General features: G+C 41.7%; 1 protein-coding gene across 1 annotated transcript in view; it reads left to right on the top strand.

Moving 5' to 3' along the window:
- Window positions 1-2757, top strand: part of macrod2 (mono-ADP ribosylhydrolase 2) — a 402096-nt gene extending 399339 nt beyond the window's left edge. The window contains exon 18 of the mRNA XM_040034340.1: window positions 1421-2757. Within this exon, the coding sequence (XP_039890274.1) occupies window positions 1421-1440 (20 nt within the window). The 3' untranslated portion in view covers window positions 1441-2757. The remainder of the gene's footprint in view (window positions 1-1420) is intronic.
- The last annotated feature ends 18291 nt before the right edge of the window (window positions 2758-21048 follow it).

The raw sequence follows: 21048 nt of genomic DNA, 5'->3' as shown, positions 1-21048 counted from the left end.
TTCTTATTAGTGGCCACAGCTGCTGAATTAAAATTCACTTCTTTTCGAGAATCCTCCGCTGCGCACAGCCAAGTGTTACCCAGCTTCACCCTACTTGTCTCCATTCCCCCCTCCCCGTCTGTCTCCATCTCCTTGTCTCTGTAGGGGCAGGCAGCCGGCAGTACGTGTTCCTTCAGGGCCAAATGCATTTGTAAATCCTCTGTACCCATTTCAGGTCTGCAACTATAACCCTGATATTTTAGTATATGCGCGTCGGCACGTCTTTGGAGATTGAGTATGATGAATTACCTGCACCCTCAACTATTGGACATTTAATAAATCAAGTGTGCAAAGCATATTGTTTTAACATGCAGCCAAAACAGACTGTAGGGGTAATAATAATGCCAATAAATCATATCTGATAAGGATACTACACTGGTGTTATCCTCAGGTCTTCGTTGAGATTTAGGCTAATAAGACAGCATATAATTTTAATGTAGTCATCTATGGAGGGTGCTATTAATTTCTGTGAACACGCTTGTTCTCTGTGTGAGTCCAAAGAAGCGATGAGCCAAAAAAGAAAAAAATGGCTTTCGGATTTGGGCGTCGTATAGTTTCCAGGTAGAAAAAATTCATTTAAGCAACTGCTACGAACAGATTGTTGGGGTTGAATAAATAGGACAGGGAAGCAGCATATGAAATAACTTGGCAGAGGTAGGCGGGTTGGTGTAGAAAGGAGAGAGCTTAAACAATGCCAGACAAAGCAGCCAGGAAAAGGGGAAAAAAGCCTGTTGCTGGACAACCGAGTGCATCAGGGTGGGACTGTGTGCGAGGGAGATGGTTAGTTCATAGTGTGCCGTTAAAATTAGCCAGAGTACAACATCAAAACTTACTGTATGACATTTTTAGAGCAAAGTTGATGTGTTGTTTTATCTTCAAACACAAAAATCACGTCATTTGCGGTGAAATGGGAACAGAGGAAACGGATCTGCCTCGATGTCTCTGTCTGCCGCACACAATTTTTCGAGCATCACTGAGCTGGATTTTGACGAAGCTTTGAGTTGTTATAAAGTACGTGTCATCCCTGTTTACTGGCATTTACAGATTAGCGCTTTTGTTTCATTTGACTTGTATTTATGTACTCCTTTACAGTCTAATGCAATCCACAGCCAGAAATCTTGAACTCTTTTCACAATAAAGACAACATTTGACGACCTCCCCTTTACCCTTAATGATGATCAGTATATATCAATAAAGACGTGGTTTGATGACCAACAGTTTTTGGGTTTTTCCACTAACCTCTGATGATGCTGATGCTGATTCTGATTACGCCAAAAAAAAAAAAAAAACGTTCAGTTTAGAAAAGAGCTTCAAGGGTTGCTCCTAGTACGCCTTCAAGACAGAGTGTTGAGGAAATGTCTTGTCATTTGTTTCCATCCAGGCACTGAGAAGAAAGACTGACCAGCTGAAGGGAAGACAATCAGCCTCATCTGACAGCCAGCAAACTGTGCGAAGGCCACACTGGTGTCAGCCTGGCCCATGTCAGTATGGGCTCTGACACTGGCCCAGGAAAACCAGTTACTCACAAGATGCTCACATTCCCAACTTTACTTACCCTCCCCTCTCTTGGTTAAACTATTCATCCCTGAAATATGTATGTACTATATGTATATGTATGTACAAAACCTTACTTATAGGACTTGAACATATCAACCAGAAAAGATGAGCCATACCTCACTGTGTGTTAGAGTCATACATCATTCTGCCCGAAGGGTGCAATGAGATAAACCAGGTTCAAGTCTTGCTATTTGATAAACCCACTGTGAGAGCATGGCGAAGCTGTCATTGGACAACAGCCACAGCTCCTACATGTTGACACTCCCGGCTGGGTGATGCTAAACATCAACCATCCTTTTTAGTTTTTACTGACGCCACCAGTACAGTCACGATGGCACTCGGTAGTGGGACGACAGCCTGCATTTGTAATCTGCTTTGGAGTGCGACACACTGACACCTGCCACGTCTCCTCACACACCGCCGCAGCTTCGATTTCCATTCTTTAGGCAGATCGGCCAATGCCCCGATTCGCGTTGCGGTCTGTGAGGCGACGTGCCGCTTGCCAGGCCTTTCATCTGAACATCACTAATCAAGTCTCATCTCCGCTGCTGCCGTGACTGCAGCTTTACTCATTTTAACCAGGAAACTGTTCATTAACGCCCGTGCACATAAACGAGGATGTGAGTGTCTTTTCAACAAATCGATTTGAGTCTTCTTTTTAATTTCCCCTCCCTCCCCTTTCCTTTTTCTTTGCCATTTCCAGTGCATGCCAGGAAATTGCTTTGAACTTCACCTACATAAACAAGAATTGCAGTCTTCTTCGCTTTCGCTTGTCTTCTTACCAGATTGTCTATAATTGTATCGAATGAATCTGCCTTATTTCATATCAAATTACAAAAAAACCATCACAATCACAGACCTGAGGAGGAGATGTATGAGTTCTTGGTTGTGTATTGCTTGCAGATGATTTGTATTTTTAAGTACATGTAATGGCTAACACCTGTTTTTTTCTTTCTTTCTTTAATTTTTAAAAAAAGGGGTTTTGGTTTGTTTCAAATGTTGGTATGAGTCATTAATTATTTTCAGTGGTGCCATACTAAAGATCAGAGAAATTACAGTTCTTAGAAATGATGCCTTCATACTTTGATGTTTGCTTTGCTAAATTATAACACAAAAAACAACTAATAAAATTTAAGGTGGAAGCAATGGGTCAGCTTTTAATGTACCTTGTTTTGTGTCTTGATTCGTTGCCATCGTCATGACAGCAGCGTATGTTTTATTTTATTCTAATAGCGACCAGCACAGTCGGTTTCCTCTCAGCTGTGTGTGAAATTCAACAACTGTAACAGAGCAATCAGTCGTGTGTCTCTGGGCAGTCAGAAACAATTAGTCTGTCCTTTGATCTCCTGCATGCTCACTCCCTGGCCCTCAGGCTCTCCCTTGTATCAAACGAGACAAGATATCTGGCAGAACCTCTAACCCCAGAGCCCTCCCACCCTCTGAGAAACGCCTGAGATCTCACAAAAAGCTTGTTACCACAGTCTCAGTCTCAACTTATCAAAGAAGCTCTTATCTGCAACAAAACCAGCACGTATATAAACAATTAGTCGCTGTGGCCACAATTCAAAACCTGAAAGTGGCTACACAGCACCTTATACTTAAACTCACCTTTATTTGAATCTCTGCTGCACACTTAACGCAAAATCACGTGACTGCCTGACACATACAATGCTGCAATGAGAAAAAAATACATGAACACAATAAAACACAGACTTCAACTACAGTACAGGAATGTGCAGACATTTGATGGTCTTCAGATGGTATTGCATGGTAGCTCAAAATCTGATGGTACTTGTCATAGTTCCATCATGTTGACACAGTCTCCAACACGACTGGTTGAAATGCAGCCTCAAACAAAGCGTCCACTGTGTGTAGACACTCACTGCTGTATCTCTCTGCTGACCTCCTTCATACTTTTTGACAATGAACTGAACCAAAACGTATACATTTGGATTTTTCACTCCATAACACCTGTTGCCACTGATTTTCAGTCCAGTTATTGTGTTACTTAGCATACCTCAGCCTTTTCTCCCTGCTTCCCTTCCTTATGAATGGCTTCTCGACAGCCACCCTCCCACTGAGGCCGTTTCTGATGAAGCTTCAGTAAACAGCAAATGGATCAGATGAAGTGCCAGATGCATCTATCTGATCCTGTGTCACGTCTTTGGTGGATTTCTCCTGATTTCTTAAGGATGCGATTTTTGGATGCTGTTCATCAGCTATAGATACATTTTTAAAGGCTGTTGCTTCTTTTGTCCTCCACTTGTCCAGTTTCCTTATTTTTTATTTAGTATGCTTAGATCTGCCAGGTTTTCAGCTAATAGCTCCTTGGAAATCACCTTGCGTTACAAAAATACTATGTTATGCTTGTCAAACTGTGTTATGTTTGGCATTTTTCATAGATTCAACTAAGAAATGAGAACTAATTCATTTTCTTGACAGGCTGGTGTTAAAGTGCCTAAAGATACAATTGCAAATTGGTTCTTTGCTAAGTTGTCTATTATATGTGGACACAGCACAGGTTCAGCACTTGAGTTAGGAGCCTTTTTATTCTTGAATGATTCATTTGTTAGTGTTAAGTGGATTTAAAATAAAAAATAAAAACAATTCCTCGGAAAATCGTCTGGTACAAGGACTGGAATGGAAGTGAGTGGCAAAAGCAGCCAAAAGAAAGCCTGGAGAACTATCTCTCAATACCACTTTAAACATTACAAGCAGGTCTGGCTACTTGGAAGAAGAATACAAAGCAATGAGGGGTGGCTGAAGACTTTTGCACAGTACTTTTTGTCCAATTTGAATCAAATTTGCTGACTTAATGGCACCCCACATATTAAAAGTTAATGTGTCACATCACCCACTGGTGTGTGTGGACCTGCATGTTGAAGCTTTTTGGACCCAGAAGTGAGCACATTTAGAAGAGAAGAGGAAACTCAAAGTACTTACCTTACACTCGGTCAGGAAAGTGCACAGCACAGACATAGGTGCCTGCTAATCCGCGCTAATTAACACACTAATAAATCAGTCAACAAAATTAGAGCATAGACAAGCTATACCAAATAGTGACACAGTAAGCAATATTTTTGTTCACATTCTTTAGAAAAACACCACACTACAAACAGTCGATACAGTTCATTAACTTGAATTAGCTGAGGTGAAGTCTCAAGTCAACGCATAATTGCCAAATAAAACGGTCACGCCACTTACTAATGCAGAACCTTTTGCCTTAATGAAATCTAAAGGAGTGAATCATGAAAAATCTTACTCCACCTCGTTAGACACCCGTCTGATTCACCAACGCCAGGTTTCCATATAAATTCACAAGCAAGAGTACCAGTATGGCAGCTTTGTGTGGTTCAGTGTAAATAAGCAAAGGTGTTGTCTGAATACCATTAAGGCAGTGTTATAGATACATAAAAGGAGAAAATACCCAGCCACACTCAAAACCTCTAAAAACTGAACAAACCACTGTTTTGTTTTGATTACTCTTGGTACTCAGAAAGGGGGACATCTACTGTTACTACTGTGACAACAAGCATGTGAGGTATAATTACAACTACTTTGCTAGGCGGCCACCAACTTCCCAAAAGGAAACAAATTCTTGCATGTTTCATTACCCAACAGAAATGGGCATTCATCAAGAGCTGTTGGCTTTGCTGATTTACGCTGTAATCCAAGCACGAAACAGAATGATAATTAGACAAGAAACAAAATTTGGAGGAGACAACACAGGCTGCTGCTGCAAAGAGCTTTAGGTGGGGAAACTTTATGAGTGCAAAGCGAAAAACTGTACTTTATAAACATAGCTGCTCTCCTGATTGCAGTATTTGCCATTAGCTCAACCCTGGTTGCAGGTTATGTATACATATCATTTCTGTACATGTGACCTCAATGTTCTTTAGTTCAGAGAACACCGAGCTCAGATGAGAATGTGACTCCAGAGAGAGGTAAGGTAAGACGACTGTGTGCTGCAGACGCCTACTGCACTAAACGTCCACCATGGCTGGCCCGGATGGCTGTCAACAGGTTTTGTTGTGTCATAATTGTGCAACAGCCACTCAAAATGATGGATAAGTGTGCAGATGAGTGTTGTTAGACCACTGGGTTGCATACTCTTGTATTAGTGTAATCACTACATTACAAGTGCATGCTGGCATGGTTGGGCAGTTGAGATCCCAACTTCTTGAAATACAACACATGTTTTTAGAAAGCTGAGCTAAGTTTCACTAACTAGCTAACACAGCATTTTATATAAAGAACATCATTAAGTCAAACATGGTAGTGGTAGTATGACGATGTGGGACTGCTTCGCTGCTTCACGGCAAAACCTGTAAAAGACGCACCAGCCCACCATGTCCATTTCACATGTATGCAGAAGAAGACATACAGTAGCAGCAAAGGGAGATAATATATTTAAAGCCACTACAACTTTTGGATGTGTACACTTCCCATTTTGGAGCGGCACATTGTGAGATGGACATCCTCAGTTCACGCCCAGGAGCTTAGGATCACCTGGGTTATGCAGCAGCACAGTGATCCAGAATACACCAACAAATCCACCTCTGAAAGGTTAACAAAACAAAACAAAAAAGATTTTGAGTGGCCTAGTCAATGTCCGGACTTAAATCTGATTAAGGTTGTTTGGTATGGCCTTAAAAAGTTTGTTCATACTTGAAAGCCCTCTAATGTGTGTTGTGGAAGTTTTCCATTTAAATAAAGCCTGCAGATGAGCGGTGAGCGGTAGCTAACATTCTTTAATCCAAACACACAAAGAACAGACAACCAAGCTTGATGGAGAGCCTACATGACCACGGGGCAGGGTCAGCAGAGTCTCTCTCTGAGCCTAGCATGGCTCTCAGTTAAATACCTTCTCCAGGAACAAAAGGCAGTACACAGTAAGGTTCACACTCCCTTGCTACTTCCCAGAGTCCTCGAAGAGACAAAAGACTGGTCCTCTGGAGTTCCTGTTTCCCCCAACATCCTTACTACATCCCCTACCATTTGTCTTAAGTATGAGTATCAGACATGTTAATACAATAAAATAATGTGATTAATACCCAAGTAAAAGAAATTCTATACATGTGGTTGGATTAAAACATTTCTGCTAAGAAGAGTGGGTCAAAATTTATCCACAGCTACTGTATCTGATAGGCTCATTGCCAGTTATTGCAAACACTTGATTGCAGTTCTTGCTGCCAAGGGGGGCATAACCAGTAGTATGGACGTTTTTCCCTTAATAGGTTCAAGGTTCAAGGTTCTTTATTTGTCACATGCATAGTTAATAAATGATAATAAATAAATGAAAACATCATTTAAAAAATGTATTTTGTATTTATTCAGGTCATCTTTCTCTAATATTAAAATTTGTTTGATGATCTGAAAACATGTAGGTGTGACAAACATGGACAACGTAAACTATAAGACTAGGAGGACACCGTCAGACTGCTAATCAACATACAAACAAAAAGTTTGTCCTAACAGTGGGAAAAAACTCCAAAACACACATATTGTGCTGTTTCCACCAGAGAAGCGTCTATCAAATATGGAAACATGATGTTTTAAATATTGTGTTGTGATCATTTATATTTGATAACTCAATCAAAAGCAAGCTTTAAGAAACATGTTTCCCATCTGCTGGGAAAGGCAAATTTAAAACCAGAAAGTTTCACATGGTGTTAGCAGCCACCGTGTTTGTATTCCTTAACTTGTCGCATGCCAAGCAGATGTCAGCAGTGATTGTCCCCGGAATGGAGACTGTTTAAATTTTAATGTCTTCATTTAAATGTTGCATGTCGGAGCAGAGGGTTCCCTGAACCTGAGCAGTAGGTAGTGTCGGGGGAAACGGCTTCAGCACAGACTCGCTGCTGCGCGCTCGCTCCTTTGCATACAAAATATGTCAACGCTAAAATAACAAACTAGTTAGAAAAAAACCCCCACTTCTGTCCTACTTTATAACAAACAGTGATGGATTTTCTTGCTTACATACGATTTTTGATGTTAAGCAGCTCTGCAACAACAGGTAAAGCTACTACACCTGCTTCACACTCCAATAAATCATGAACACACACGATAGGGTGGTGTGTGTGTGTTAACAGTTGTGCTGATTGACATGTGTAGGAGTTAGCGTCTCGTTAAGCTGCTGTGGGCTGATGTGATTCGCTCCATTCATTCCATTTTACAAATGAAAGCTCTGAGGACCTCTTCTTATATAACCATGAATTACCATGTTCTCTCGCCTTCTTTAAGCTCTCTCCACTTCTCTTATAACTCCACCCACCTTCTCCCAACTCTCTCGCTACACTACAGCAACCCAGTGCCACAATAGCTGTTAACACACCGCAAACAAATTGGAGAGAAAAAAAAAGTGTTAAAAAACAGTTTTAAAGCTTTAAATCCCAGCGCTAGATAAGCTGTTTTTATCTGAAGTGCAGAGTTTGTCCTTCATGAAAATTCATCGTCCTCACAAGAGGCAAAGGCAACACTATAGGTGAACTAAGCCGAGATAAACACTCTAATTGGGATGAAAATTGACGCCGTTCATTATGGATGCCTGTCTTCAAAGGCGGCGAGAGCCACTGAAATGTTGAAAGGAAATTGACTTGCAGTGTTGCTAGTTTGCTTTGAACATGTGAGAATATGTCGATTAAACTCCACCAGCACAAGACGGTTATGCAGATTCCGTTTGCTGTCGAACCAAAAAAAAAAAAAGCATGTTTGTCTCGTGGTGATGGCCCCTCGTGACGAAAAGAACAAAACAGAAAGAGGAATAATGATTTCAATCTCTTTATCTGGCTTTCTGTTGGTGCTCTAATTATCAACTTGATAATATGCTTCTTCAGGTGATGCAACAAATTCTCAACGATACTTAAGTTATAGTAGAGAGAAGACTGAGCAGCTGTCCCTTGACCACAAAGACGTGTCTCATTGATTAAAGTATAGAGGTGGGTGGATAATCCTAATATCGATATCAACGCTGATATTGGTGTCGATCGATACTAGCATGGTAGCGATTTAGTGGTCATTAAAACTGATGATGATGACTCACTACCGAAATTTGCAGAAATCACAACGCACAATTTAACCACCTCTAAGCATGATGACAATGCGCGAAGACAGCTGTTCATCCGACCTGCTGCACACTCCAGATGTCCGGCTGGGAACCAAAGAAAGCGCACAGTCAGGTCTGAAGTTGTTGGTATGAGCGCCACTCGTGTTTTAGCCAAAGGTTGTTTTCTGTTCCACGTTAATCGCATGGGAAGCGACACCCATTAGTATTCAATTAAATTTCAGCAAGAAGCAGCACGACTGGCGGGTGCAGTCCTGAGAGACTTGCAGCTCGTGAGCACACATCGAGAACACGCCCACCTCCGAGTTGAAGAATATTAAAATTTTGAGGTGGCAGCAGGGGATTTATCTTGTTTAAGCAATAAAAAATTTATACTCTCCTTCAAAGTGACAAGATGGAGGGGAAAAAATAATTTAGGCAGTGGCGAACAACCCCGGGTACAACTCCAATGTGCAAATTAAAATTTTTGAAAAGTGTCTGAAGTGGCCTTCAAAAAACACGAGTGCTCCGAGGGGGGGAAGCAGTTGCATGTGGAACGAGATCATTGAATCCATCGTGAATGCTTTTCGCAGGAGGGTTGCCTTGTCCATTCAGCTCCACAGAAAAGCGTTGGAGGCTGCTGGTGATGGTCACGGTGCTTCAACCTGCAGCTCCAACCTTCAAATGGTAGTAACACATATCTCATGCATTTGTTTTTCTCAATACTATTCATCTCGCTTTAGCACGCGTTTGATCAGCTCTGTAAATATGGGTCAAATCAATCATCTTTTAAACACAGCAGTTCCTGTTACTATGGTGCTGCTAATTGTTGAAGAGGAGCTGGACGGCTTGGCTTGGAAGCTGTCACTATTTAAAAAGAAGAGAAGCATATGTTGCGTTTATGTAAACTTGGAAAGTAATCAGGTTAAATAATTTTTCTTTTGATCGGTTTGTGAAAAGTTTAAATCATCGCTCGGAAACTGAATTTTCTCTTGGAGTATTTCTGTTGTGTTTGGGCTTTTAAAATGATTATATTTGTAATATTAGATGTAAATGCGTCCAGAGAGGCGAGCATAAACCTAGTCCCTAGGAGACTGCTGCATGAGCTGGCATCTTCTGAAAAAAAGTTGCCTTGGGAAAAAGGATAAAAGCTAGGCTATTGTCTACCATAGGGATTGTGGAAAACCCATGTAGCCCACCCCTGTGGATTCCGGTGAGGTTACACATAGTTATATAGATGTGCACAGCTTTTTGTGGTCAGAAATGGCTGCCACCACGGTACTCATGCTAATAACCAGTGTAGGTTTGTGTACTTGCTCATAGTTTCTATTAAACTTACAGTTAGTGCTAACTCTAACTTACAGGTTAAAGTACCTTAATTGGAATGTGCTTCATAAAAGTGAAATTGTCTGTAAAATTCAGAGTTGAATGGATCCACTTCAGCCCCTCAGCACAAAATACTACAAAGTGTCTGCTCGTCGCTGCAGCTTCTTTGTAAGACTTTCTAACCAAGCACAGAACTGGCAGGCAGTCTGAGGAGAAGGGGGAAAAAAACAGCTACAATCTGGGTTTGGAGTTTTGTTGCTGTTCCTTTTTTTCTTTGTCTTTTTTGCAGAGGGCCAGAGGGAGGCCGCTGATGCACAGGCGTCATCACCTTCTTATCACTTTTTGGCTGCACGATCGTGCAAGAACTCAGGTTGCACAGGTACAACATATACTGCAGAGGGAAAGTGAGAACCAGGACCTTCAACAGGGGTGCCAAACATACGGCTCGGGGGCCAGAATGAGCCCAGCAAAGACTCCAGTTCAGCCCACAGGATGGCATTGGCAAATGTGAAAGAAGGCATAAATTTCAACTTTATAATATATTTTAAAAAGTTTTACAGCTTTTTCATGCTGAAAAAGACCGTGCATAGGAGATAAGATAGATAAGATACTATCAAAGTAATTAAGCAATAGATAAACATGTAAATTAAAGAAAAGTTACAGTTTTTAAAAAAAAAAAAGAGCCACCAGAATAATTTACACATTTTTCTTTAGTTTAAGCCCAAAGAGTCGTGCTGACATACAAACCTTTTATTTACTACAGGAACATTTCTTTATCATGTAGAAACCTAAGAAATATTTTTTGTCATATTTAAACAGGGATTAAAGGTGTAGTCAAACTGTTTTCACTGACAGAAAAGGCAGTTTCATCCCTGACCTACAAGAAAGCCCAACAGTAACATTTCACTGCTGTGAAGCAACGAATCCCCAGGTCAGATCATTGCAACCTCACCTGATTCAAAGTGACTAAGAAGCGAGAGCGGCGGGAAACGTGCATCTGTGAGCGCAGGCTCATGTCCGCATGCTAAGCTGTGCTTGTGTCTCAGTGACAGTGATCTGCAAGCAATTACAACGATGCTTTTACAATAAAAGCATTTAGTTGTAATTGTAACACTTTTTTTAAAGTGTAGAATCTACAAAAAGCTCCAATGTCAGACTTTAAGCATTTAAATTTGTAAACTGTAGCTGTATAAAATGACCTGCGTTACACACGCCATCAAACTTACTGCCTCTAAGCACACACAACACCCACCACTGCAGGTCATTTCACCACCGGAAAACACAGCAGTGAAATTTGGGCACAATAATAAAAAGATTCACTTACTTTTTTTTACTGTATTGCCATTTCCTTTGCTAAACTGTAGAAGTCTTTAGTAACTTTCACATGTCTCATTATCTGCTTTTTGTCACTATAGTGATTTTGTTATGTCACAGCACTCATCGGGCACATTTTAGAGTGAAACTGTACAAGTCTCTCTCTGTTTTCCCTGCTCCTCACTGAGCAGTAAATTAGGGCTGGGCAGAGCATGTCTCTAATGGTTTTCCCATCAACTTTATAATTCACAGGGGTGGTGTTCACACCTGACTTCATTTCACTGCCGTTTTCAAAACATTGCTTGGTTCAGTGTAAAATAAGTAATTTCACTGGGCTGTGAAACGAATGCGTGTGGCACGGCTGTGCAGCAGTTAACTTGTTTTGCTGCTTTATGGCTCGAGCTGTTTACAGGCGAGATCGGAAAAAAGCCGTCAGGACTAATGTACAGCCTTGTGTTTAACTGGACACCCATCAGCAACGTCTGCTGATGAGCGTTAGTTAAATTGGCATCGTTAGCTGCGCGTTGTCGTCATTATCCTATAGGTCAAAGCTTTTATGTTGAGAACCAACCCTCTATTTGGAACACGTGAATAAATGCATGTAGCTTGTTTGAGTGCAGTATGCCCTTTGCGAGGGAGTTACACTGAAACAAGAAATTTAAATGATAATATTTCTTTATGCAGCACTAATAAACTAAGTGCTATTAGGAAAGGAATGACAAAAATGTTGCTTCCCTTTTTACAATTTCAGAAGTAATTATATTCTTTTTCCATGTTGATTTTTTTTAAACCAGAGAATAACACCCTGAAAGCCTAATGAAAGAAAATGAAAAGCAGCAGCTCTAAAAATCCTCAGTAATTACACTGGACATTAATAAATGCATTAGCTTTATTAAGCTCTAACTTTTTGAGCTGTTTGGTTATGCTGATGTTCAAATTCATTATGGCAAAAAAAAAAAAAAACCTGCCACCTGCAACTTGAAGTTACCACGAAGTGTGGGAATGAATCATCAATGCACGGAAAGATGGAGAACTTGCAAGCCAAGCAGAGGGGAGACCGGAGTTTTCACCTTGGCCATCTAATATGAATGGACTCAAGTATACAGAGACTGGAAAGGATACATTAAGAAAACATTAGGCAAGTTGGGGTTCAATTTAAATCTCTACTTTTCATTTGCCAGTTTTTACAAAGTCAGGTGTCATTTACATGTGCAAACACTTAAACAGATAATAACATATACATTTGTGTGATGGGTTAATCTGCATGTCCCTGTCAGGTGGAAACGGTGCCAATCCTGAGACAAACAATACTGTTTCAACAGGATCCAGGTTATTTCTCAAACTTAGATTTCAAGTCTAAAATGTGGGCGTTTCCACTGGTTTTCTTATTTATTAAATATAAAAACAAAAAAACAACTAACTGCCTCTATTTGCCCTCCTGTGCTGAACCACATTATCAGGTTAATAGCTGATCTCACTACCTCTGTGTACCTCTGCCTACTATACTCTGATGTGTGCATGTTTATGTCAGTCAAAGTGTGGCAGAAACCCCACTTCTCATATTCAGTCAGGCAGCAGCAGCTGTAGTGACACAATAGAGCAGTTTGAGGATTGGTAAAAACCTTTATTTATCCAAAAAGTGAAAATCTTCAGATTCAGGAAGTCTTTTGCAAGAGTCTCCTGGGCCGCAAATGGCAGCATTAAACTAACATGTTTTCGTCCCATGGCAGAAGAAACCAGCTAAAAACATCCAGAAACTTGAACCATCAACCCTCCTGCTGTGACATAACTGAGCTCTGACAGAGACACTCAGATCAGTTGCAGATGTTACAGTATTAGAACTATGAGTCCTTCTAACCCAACGCACCACCTTGTTTGTCTGGACACTTATGTCTGCATTTTGGTCTCTCGTTTGCAGACTCAGATCAGTTGACATAAAAGTTGCTGTTTGCTCTAAGAACACTCTACGAGTGAAGCAAACAGCTGGTGCCACATTCAAAATTTAAATCAGGTAAGGTCTGTTTGTTTGGGTTTATTTTTTGTGAGCAAAGTTATGACTGCACCTCCGAATTCAGGCTTTGCTCTTTCATCGGCTTCTGTGTACTTAGAGGCTGAATTTCACCGACTTTAATGTGACACCAAACAGCTCGAGCAGTGATGGTGCATTTACTATCAGTATTATCTGCTATCAGGGCATCACAGTATAAAGCAGTGGTTTCTGATATCTCTGGCCATTAAACTGTGCTGCTCATGCTAACGTTTTCAAATCTAAACCCGAGGAGGAGTCGGAGCTTCCTTCCTGAGAAATGAACAGAAATGTGCTATAGGCATTTTATCTGAATAAATAAAAATACTGCTGCTGTAGTGACTAAATCCATTGTGGTAATTCAACACCGGGCTTTATTAGGAATACTAAATCTGTACTACAGACAACAAGGCCTCAATCAAACCAAGTAACATTATAGCCCACTCTTCATGAAAATGAATCTTGATTATTTTTTGTGTTTATTTGCATGGATCTGTTTTAATAATTCTCCTGAAAACCCCGAAACAAACAGTTCTCAGAGGAGTGATTCTGCTGAATTAGTTTGTCTAAAATATATGTAGTCAAACTAGCGCTGCCAGTTTGACTACAAGTGTGTTAATATTACATAGTTTTTTTTTTTGCAAATGGGCAAATTCACAGCACTAATCAACAAAATGAGTCACCATCGTAAGAGCTATTCGAATGCTGGCAGAGTCCTGTGCCTGTGTGATTAACCTAACCACTCCAGGCAGCATGTTGGCCATTGTCAGCACTCTCGGTTGCCAAAAAAGTTGCCACAAACTTGCACTGACAAATGAGTCTAAAATGTAACACCGATTCCAGCCTCTTTTTTTGCGTGCTTTTTCTCCTGTTGTCACAGCTGATTGTTGACAGTGCTGCGAAGAATTGCGCTTACTTAATTATTTTTTCCAACAAATTTGAGATTACATCTCGTTGAGAAGCAGATAAGCTTGATTGCTCGAGCATTTCAGCATCTCGCATCTCGCCTGTCACCGCTGATGGAACCTTCGGGGTTCTCTGGTGCCTCCGAGAACTGTTGCCGTAGCAACAGGCTGTAGTATGCATCCAGAATCAGGTGAATGCAGTTTAGGAAATGAAGAGAGGAAAAGTGAATGGGACGCTCCAGTCATCCTGTCCAATTTTCCGCGGCACCGTTTGCGGAGAAAATGTGCAAAAGGGTCAAGTTATGATAGGCTGATGTAATAATAAACTGCATGTGATGATGAAATAAATAAATGCACGGCTGGAATAGTGCACTACAACCATTTCACACTTCACAGGTGAGTAGCAGTGTGGTTATGACACCTCCAACTGATCGTGGTAACAGTACACTACTGCTGGATTTAACTTTTGACTAGGAGCTGCTTTGCTGTGAAAGGCAAATTAGATATATCAGACCATTAGGTGGTGGAGGTGACATGCTCCTCTCTGAACCCACCACCTGTAAGCCACCTTTCCCTATTACAGGGCCGCCATTGCATTCATTTCTCTCTGTGGAAAGTTAACAGTGAGAAACAGCTATCTGCTGTGGTAAGTATGTGTACGTGGTGTGACCCTTAGGTGCACACTGTATGGGTGTTTATTAATTCACAGATAAGGGTGGAGGCCGCTGTTCCTTCCCACTAGGATTCATTATTTTCTGTTCCCAACTCCTGCTGGTTATGTTAATGTATCATGAATTTCCATAACAAAATAGGCATCAAGGTAGGCAGAAAAATCACTCCAGCACAGCATGCAATTTAAATGTGCCATTTCGCAACGAGTCATTCAGCAGTGAAGTGTGGATGGTTACAGACGCGCTAGCAGTCATCATCCCGAGCTACCGCAGGGGAGGGTGGAGGGTAAAGCACAGCAAGTAAGGACATTTGTCAGTGTCCCCTTTGCTTTTTTAAGCACCGGCGTCTTTTGTCCTCTTTAACGCTTCGCTCTCGTTAAGCTGAATAACTCAAAATATATTCTTCACATTTCATTAAAAGTGAGACTTTTCATTTGTTTACTACGACAGTAATGGGAAAACAATTCAGGGAGCTTAACACTGCTGTTGATTTATTTTGATGATGCATAGCATTAAACTCGATTAATAAATATGATTCATTTAGCATCATTGTCAAATTGTCGAGCCTCCTGGAGAGGTGCTAACAATTCAAGCGAGCTGATTAAAATGACACCAAATGCCTCCTTTCAGGCTTTTCTGTCACAGAACGCCACAGCTTCTCTGCTAGATGCGACTCAAGAAACACCTCAGACTGCAAAATACAGGGAGATTTTCTCATTCGGTGTTAATTGGCTCATTTATTATTTAGAAATGAAAGAACGGGGATTAGAGGAACTTGCCTAACAAAGTTTGGGTCTGTCGGTGCGGAGATGTGACAATGACATTAATGGAGGGAGGCTGGAGTGTCTGCAGACAGTCCATGCAACCCATCTCTCTCTTGTCAGCAGGCTAAACGCCTCCTGCCACAGCTGACAACTTTTGCAATTGATTAAGTCAGTCTTGTTGACAGGACGACACAAGGTCACAATTATGATGAATGCTCTGCTGATTCTTTTAGTATTATGGAAACTCGGGGAAACAGTTGAATGTGCTTTTGTTGAGCGTATGATTATTAGATTGGACAGTCAACATGCGTTGATTCTGCCTGTTCATGCCAGATTTATGAAAATGAAAAAGATTTCAGAGTTTACTTGGATGAATCTTAAACACGTCCCAATGTTGCAAATTTCCACACACATACACGCACAGAGGCTGAAGCAGAAGGAATGAAAATTAAATTTCTGGAGCTGAATCGGTTTATTCATCGTACCATTTCATTGTGCATGTATCAGTTCACCGATCTATTAATGTAGTCTGTCAGATATAAGCTTGGGCCTCTTTCACCTTCAGCATCTGCGCACCTCAATATCTCCCATCACTCCAGCTCTTCACGGCTCAATACTCTCTGCTCTAATATATATGACCGATCCTTTCAGAAGCCAATTCAGAAGCTAACCACCACATTCCGGGACTTCTATCAGGTCCTGATAACGTGAGGTTTGACCATCTGTCAGCGCTGTGACTGCTGGCTATAAACTTCACGCTCTGTCTTTTTATTCATCTGTTTCTCAGAGGAGAGATGCAGCCGGCGCCCGAGAGCCACAGGCGGAATCAGAGACGAGAGAGAAATCAATTACTGCCTTTGCCTCCGCCTAAAACAAGCCGTGTCGGAGACCATCTACAAAAGGAGGACAAAAGGGGCCAGTGGCCCCTCAAACTCTCAAACCTCAGGAGACGGGGCGGAGAGCATCCTGTCACGAGCTCTGACACACAGCCATCACTGCCACCGGTGCAAAATAGGCCCCTGTCACACCTCAAAATGGGATCCAGCCACTTCATGTGCAATCAGGCCTGTATCAGTGATTGATGACCACAAAGAAATAGGAGAGAAAACTGAAACAATTTTGAAAAGTACTCTTTACAAAATAAGAATACTACTAGCTACTACTTTTCTAGAGTTATGAAAAGAATATGCTGCCATTAAAGAAATTAATAGCCGTGTGTCTGCTTGTGTCGTTTGTTTGACCTTTCGTTCTGACATTACCAGTTATATATTTGATAATTTAGTATACAATGGATTTACCTTCAGAATGACTATTTGCCACAGCCAAAGCCTATTTATCTGTCTGACAGCCAGAAAATAGCTCAGTTTTGAGACAGCGGTAATAATATAGTCAAAACATCCAGAGCAGGGTTTGACATTAAATTTGTCAGCATGAAAGCTCTTTTTCATGTGTTAATGTTTCTCTGTTTTGCATAAAATAAGTCCCTGAACTGCATGTAAGGAAGCTGAAATTAACTAAGAGCCATTAGAGAAAGGAAACGTCTTCAAATATCTTTTTTGTCTTGCTGAAAGCAGCTCTCGAATTCAGAATGACCGCAGAATCTGCAATCATAAATGCTAAGTGAATGAATACAAGTCCAGAATGCAGAACTCTTTAAATAAAACAGGAAATCTGTACTGAAAAAGTGAAAGCCTTTATTCCACAGTTACTACTGAGCCCTGATTGCTCCAAACACTGAAACCTAATTCTTCCAGCAACCTTGTCCGGAAGCCAGAGAGTTAAGCAGCGTGATCCTCACTAAAGTCGAGCCACAGAGATATGGACTCGATACCATTCCTTTATTTTCTACACCCACGTGTTCCAAACAGCTGGTAAGGCCAGAGACAAAACGCAGCATCTGGCAGGGGAGACTGTGGACCCCTTGCCACGGCGTGCATGTGTGTCTGTCTGTCTTGGTATGTGCAAACGGAATGGGTGTGTGCACGGCGTCCACAGAGAGGAGATGTGTCACAAATCGCTGCTTCCATCCACGCGCCAGGGACAGCGTGCCCATCAGCTTAGCATGATTACGGGCATGAGAGAGGCTCTGATTGTGGGATGCTGGAGCGTGAAGGCACTGGAGAGGAACAGAGAGGGACGTGGCAGGGCCAGAGAGGAGGGCTGGAAGAATGGAGGGGAAGCCCAGCTGGCGGCTGCTTCTAATTGGGCTGAGCAGGTTTCCATGGCTGACCAGACCCATATGCAGTGCGGATCTAAAGAGAGAGAGGCCCGCAAACAAAGTAGCAGTGCAGGCCAGGCCGTTAGGGTGGTGGAGACGGTGGAGAGGGGGGGGGGGCGTAAAGTGGGCAGGGGGGCGAGAGGCTGGTCACACTCCAGTCGTCACAGCCTCTTTGTGACGGGGGCAGAAAGAGCCAGCTGTCACCCCCTGACAGGAGTGCACACACACACACACACACACACCCTCCTCGATGTGAACTGATAACACAGGCTCAGTGAACACACAAAACAGAACAAAACAGAACACAACAAAAACAACACACTTATGAAACAACTACTTTAATCAAGGCATCCGGCACTTACCGAGGGAGTAAATGAATAGGACGAATAGGACACACACACACACACACACACACACACACACACACACACAAAAACATGAAAGAAAAGGACCTGATGAGAAGAACCAGGGGGTATGAATGTTTCGCATTCTTCCTGCCGGATATTTACTGCATGCCATTGGAAACAATTAGAAGTGATTAAAACGGAGGTGAACTGACAGGGATGGTGTCGATTCCCCTGCCTCCACCAAGCTACTACCCACCATGGCTGGTAGATGAGGGTACTAGTGCATGTCCTGCTGAGGGGAGGGGGGCGAATCGATTCCCTTCACACTCTCAGCAGCATTAATTAATGATCTGTTCTCTGTATTGTACAGTGACTGGCTGTCATGCTATACCTTCTCTCCTAGCTTCGCTCCACTCTTCCTCTCCTGAGTCCTCTTCCTTCCTCGCAGGCTACGTCCTCCTTTCATTTTACAAAGACATAACACAACGCAGATGCACTTAAACACAAACGCTGACACAAACAATAAATGTTCCAATAAGGATTAAAATATTGAAACTGAATATATGTTTGCATGGAACATAAATTCTTGGAGCGTCATTCATAGGCCTTTGTTTTTATTTATTTGTTCCTTTTACAACCAAGCAGATGTCTGGAGGGCAGACCACAATCATGTTTATGAGAAGGGAGAGGGAGAAGAGAAAGGCAGCAAGTCAAGTCTAAAGACCTGCATGGCTCACTGGTGCCCCCTACTGTATTAATAAGGGTACTTGGCACACAGTGCACTACATGCTCAGCTTTAATGGGGACCCAAAAAAGGGGGGAAAAAACAAAAAAGCAAAAACGCATTCTTGATATTTTCTTATAGCCTCAAGTCTGCAGATTGATTTCTCTGTTCACAAACGTGTCAGCACTTTCTGTGTGGATACAAAAAACACACATTCAGAGAATATGCATAACAAAAGTAGGCAGACATGTTTGGTGTTCTATCAACATCCTGCAGCCCTTTGACGCTGGAGTCGGGTGTTTTAAGAATCCAATAAATCTGAAAGTTTTCAACTATGACTCAAGAAGCTTAATTATATGTGAAGCACCTTTATTGCATTTTATTCATACCCACTCCTACTGACGCGAGTGGTTAGGCGAGGAGCTAGAGGAATAAGAAGAAGTGACTGCAGGAGTCTCCAGGGGGCTGAGAGAGACAGTAAACTAAGCCATGAAAAAAAATCAGATCACCTTGAATTTGCATAAACAGTCTTCAAACGGCTGCACGGAGGGTATAAGTGTTAGCCATCCAAGCCTGAATAACTCCCAGTCGTGGATTAGTATTGGGTTCACCCAGGTCATTTAACACTTAAGACAGTCTCCGGGGAGCCTATTCATGTTGGACAAATTGTTTTGCCTTTACTGCAGCTCTGCGATGTACACGGGTGTTCGGAGGAGTAATTTGCCTCCTGTATTGAGGGACACTCTGCACCCTGTTCCTTCCACTGAGACAGCAGCGCCGTATCAAAAAAAATATTAAACGGAGGCACAAGCAACACCAGCACCAATTACACAGAAATAGTAACTGCATGGGTTAAGGACACGGAGAATAACGAATGAATGTGTTGGCTTTCCTTCTTTCGGCTTTAAGACAAGCACACGTCAGATGAAACATGGAACACAGACCTTAATGAACCTAGTGAGGACTTGGAGGTGGACATAGCTTGTCAAGTTAAAGGAGGAATGAGAAGGTTATCAAGAAACTGTGCACGTGTGACCTGCAGAAAATTGCTTTTGTTGGCTAAGAGTCAGTTTAGTTTGGCTTTATGACACTGCAGAGAACAGGAACATACACCCCTTTAGCATCCTGCCAAGTGGGATTTACTGGGTGTAAACATACTTCCTGTTTGGCACAGTGCAATCATTTGAAAACACGAAGGACCTCCAAGATATGCTGAATGGTCAAGCATGTTATTTTGCTCCCTTTTTCTTTGGTCTCATTTGCATCAGGTGAGCCAGCAATACTTCTGCTATCCAGTAGCAATCATTATCCCTGCAGAAAAACATTTGCAACAAAATGCATCCCCAACTGAATACAGTAGGACTGTAAAACAGATTTGTTGCAAACTAATTATGCATTTCCCATGCAATTTATAACACAGCAATGCCTGCAGTAACACTTAACTTCTGGAGTATGATTAATAGCACCACGCTGGAAGCTGGAAGACTGGAAATAGTAGGTGTGGAGAAGGAGCTCACATCGCCAGCATCAGCAGTCTAGACCCACTCCTTCTGTCACCACTCTCACCCCGCTTCCCATAAAAGTAAAATGCAGCAGGTTTGGAAAACAGCCTTGTCCTGTTTGTCAGAGGGCTTGTCGTAAATATCGTGTTTGTCAGGGCCCCACAGCAGAAAGCTTTGGTGATAGCAGTCATCACCACCATGCCACTTCATCTGCTAGTGCCAGCCTCACTTAGTGCGAACGATTGTTTCAGATAGTGCTAATTTGTGGCACTGCAAGGTGATAATCCTTTACTTACAGCCTCAATGATTTTTTTTCTCTTCCAACTCGCAGTGTGTAAATGACAACAACAGCAGAGCTTTGATAAGGTTTTTGATCAATACCATTATGAACGTTTTTTTCCCCTTCAGTGTGTAATTACATAAAAAAAAAAAATCTAATTCACCTGCTCAGCAGCGGAGGACAGTTACGGTTTTAAAAAAAAAAAAGCAATCATAATTTTGTCAAGCTAAATTATAAAGCACTATCAGCATCTCTTGCATTGGTAATGAATTAACTCAATTTCTTTTGGAAATAATTAAGTAGATCACTCATCTCTTTTGCTAATATGTGGCT

The sequence above is a fragment of the Simochromis diagramma genome, unplaced genomic scaffold (assembly GCF_900408965.1).
Source record: "Simochromis diagramma unplaced genomic scaffold, fSimDia1.1 OVJJ01000481.1, whole genome shotgun sequence".
Classification (NCBI taxonomy): Eukaryota; Metazoa; Chordata; class Actinopteri; order Cichliformes; family Cichlidae; genus Simochromis; species Simochromis diagramma.
Note: the sequence above shows the minus strand (reverse complement) of the source record. Positions and strands in the feature narration are given on the sequence as shown.